Source organism: Echinops telfairi, unplaced genomic scaffold (assembly GCF_000313985.2).
Source record: "Echinops telfairi isolate 266 unplaced genomic scaffold, ASM31398v2 ScPeMD7_7;HRSCAF=31, whole genome shotgun sequence".
In the NCBI taxonomy this organism is placed as follows: Eukaryota; Metazoa; Chordata; class Mammalia; order Afrosoricida; family Tenrecidae; genus Echinops; species Echinops telfairi.
Window position 1 is genome coordinate 25,022,896 of NW_022103904.1, and position 2,811 is coordinate 25,025,706.

Here is a 2,811-nt window from a genome sequence, read left to right on the forward strand (position 1 = left end):
CCAGGTCTGCTTCAAGTACTTTTGCCGAAGCTGCTGGCACTGGCGGCACAGCATGGAGGGCCTGCGCCACCACAGCCCACTGATGCGGAACCAGAAGAACCGAGAGTCCAGCTAGAAGATGGCAACCAAGGCGCTGGCCCATAAGGCTTCCGCCTCCACCACCTGCCATGGTGGCCAGGAGCTGGCTTCCCGAGGACAAGGGAAAATTGTAGTCACCTTTGCACTTGCTGAATCTGTCTTTGTTTCTGCACTAATTAATGCACAATGAGTTTTGTCGGGTTTTGTTTTCAGGGGGTGTGCCAGTGCAAGGACCTTGTGGCTCACCCTCCAAGTGACTCTGCAGTTTTCCCAGATTTTAGTTCCTCATTTTGCCAATGAAAAGCAAAAACAAAACAAAAAAAAACGTGTCCAGAAGGTGTTGACACGGATGTCTACATCTAGGTTTATTTATTAAAGCGCTTTTTTACATTCCTTGCAATACTGATGGTGATGACGCGCAGGTCTCATTGGTCTCGTTCTTGCAGTTGCCATACAGTGCCTTTCCATTTATTTAACCCCCACCTGAACGGCATAAACTGAGTGTTCAGCTGGAGTTTTTTACTGTAAACAACAAGGAGACTTTGCTCTTCATTTAAACCAAAATCATATTTCATATTTTACGCTCGAGGGTTTTTACCGGTTCCTTTTTACACTCCTTAAAACAGTTTTTAAGTCGTTTGGAACAAGAGATTTTTTTTCTTTCCTGGCAGCTTTTAACATTATAGCAAATTTGTGTCTGGGGGACTGCTGGTCACTGTTTCTCACCGTTGCAAGTCAAGACGTTTGTGACCAAGGAGAATTTTTTTTTTTTTTAATTTGAAACTGGACCGGATAAAATGACAATTGAATGGCTGCTGTATATAGTTTTAAATGGTTTACTGCACCTTTCTAAGTTGCACTTATGTCTGGGGGGAGGGTTGATAGAAGTTTTTAATCACAAAGTCACAGGGCTTTTTTCTTTTTTGTAACTGGGCTAAAAAGGGCTGCTTTTTGATGGGGGCAGATGAAGGCTCACAGGAGCCCTTTCTCTTAGAGGGGGCAAGTACCCTTTATTGCTTTCATTTGAGAAATGTATGAAACAACAGTTGCAGTCGACTGAAATGCTACTGGAATTTGAAAACTTGACTTTTTCCTTTCTCTCTTTTAAGTTTTTTTCTTTTAAACTACTTGCCCCTCTTTGGGAAGCTGTGTGCCAAAGAATCAGTGTCATAACTCCCCCTCCCCTCTCCCCTCCTGCTGAACTGATGTTGCATTTTTGCATATCCCAGCTACTCTGTGGGTTTTGTGAAGCTGTGTGTGAAGTCTCTACCTCATTGTAGCATATGCAGGCAAGACTGCACCCCCTACAGATGTGTGGAGTAAGCTGTGGGGTAGTTCTTTTGGCACATAATAAACACGTTGCAGCAGACTTCTGATTTTGTCTCTTGTGTCCAAGGTGTGAAGCAAGGGGACAGTAGTTGTTAGGGGCCATCAAATCACTTCCAACTCCTAGCAACTCCATGTTCTGTACTACAGAACAAAACTCCACCGTACCCTGCCATCCTCACAATTGTACTTGTGAGAGCCCATTATTGCAGTCACTGTGTCAATCCCTCTCATGGGGACCTTCCTCTTTTTCACTACGCCTCCACTTGGCCAAGCCTGGTGTCCACGGACTGGTCTCTCCTGATAACATGTCCAAAGTCGGTAAGGTGAAATCTTGTCATCCTTGCCTCTAAGGATTCTGGCTGTACTTTCTTCTTTTGGCAGTCCATGGTGCTTTAAAGATTCTTTGCCAATACCATAGTTGAAATCAGTTGGGTTTTTTTTTTTTGCATTCTTCCTTATTCATTGTCCAACTCTCACATGCATATGAGGCAATTGAAAATAACATGGCTTGGGTGAGGTGCACCTTATCCCCAAAGTAACATCCTTGCTTTTCAACACTTTAAAGAGGTCTTATGCAGCAGATTTACCTAATCAACACGTCTTTTGGTTTCTCGACTGCTGCTTCCATGAGCATTGATTATGGATTCAAGCAAGACAAAAACCCAGACAATTCAACCTTTTCTCCATATCTTGATCCTACATATTGTTCCAGTTGAGGGTTTTGATGTTTTTTACATTTAGTCGTAATCATACTGAAGGCTGCAGTCCTTGATCTTCAAGAAGTGCTTTAAGTCCTTCCTGCTTCAGCCAGCAAGGTAGTTTCATCTGCATATCGCATCCTGTTAATAAGCCACCTCCAGTCCTGATACTGGGTATAATCCAGCTTCTCTGATTATTTGCTCAGTATACAGATTAAGTGTGTTGAGAGGATACAACCCTGATGCACAGCTTTCCTGTTTTTAAGAACCAGGCAGTATTCCCTAGTTCTGTTCACACAACCACCTGTTGATCCCTGTACAAGTTCTGCGTGAACACAGTGTTCTGGGATTTGTTCTCAAACCATGTCCTCTTCTGAATCTGGCCCAATCTCTGATTCAGCTGCCTGCCAATGCACTGCTGTAACTCGTTGGATGGTCTTAAGCAGATTTTTACTTGCATGTGATATCAATGATAATACTTTACACATTCTGTTGGGTCACCTTTTATTCAAATGGGTACAAGTATAGATCACTTCCAGTCAGTTGGCCAAGTGGTTATCTTCCAGATTTCTAGTATAGAAGAGTGAGTCTTTTCAGTGCTTCATCAGCTTGTTGAAACATCAATTGTTATATCAGTTTTGGGGCAAGTGGTGGTCAGTGATAACAGGCAGATTGACTGATAACAGATCTATGATGGCTTTAGATG

General features: G+C 42.9%; 1 protein-coding gene across 3 annotated transcripts in view; it reads left to right on the plus strand.

Annotated features, from left to right (window-relative positions):
* CPEB1 (cytoplasmic polyadenylation element binding protein 1) overlaps positions 1 to 1,447 on the plus strand; it is a 109,630-nt gene extending 108,183 nt beyond the window's left edge. For all 3 annotated transcript variants that reach the window (XM_045286398.1, XM_045286399.1, XM_045286397.1), the window contains one exon: positions 5 to 1,447. In XM_045286398.1, coding sequence (XP_045142333.1) covers positions 5 to 115 — 111 coding nt within the window. In that variant the 3' untranslated portion in view covers positions 116 to 1,447. The remainder of the gene's footprint in view (positions 1 to 4) is intronic.
* The last annotated feature ends 1,364 nt before the right edge of the window (positions 1,448 to 2,811 follow it).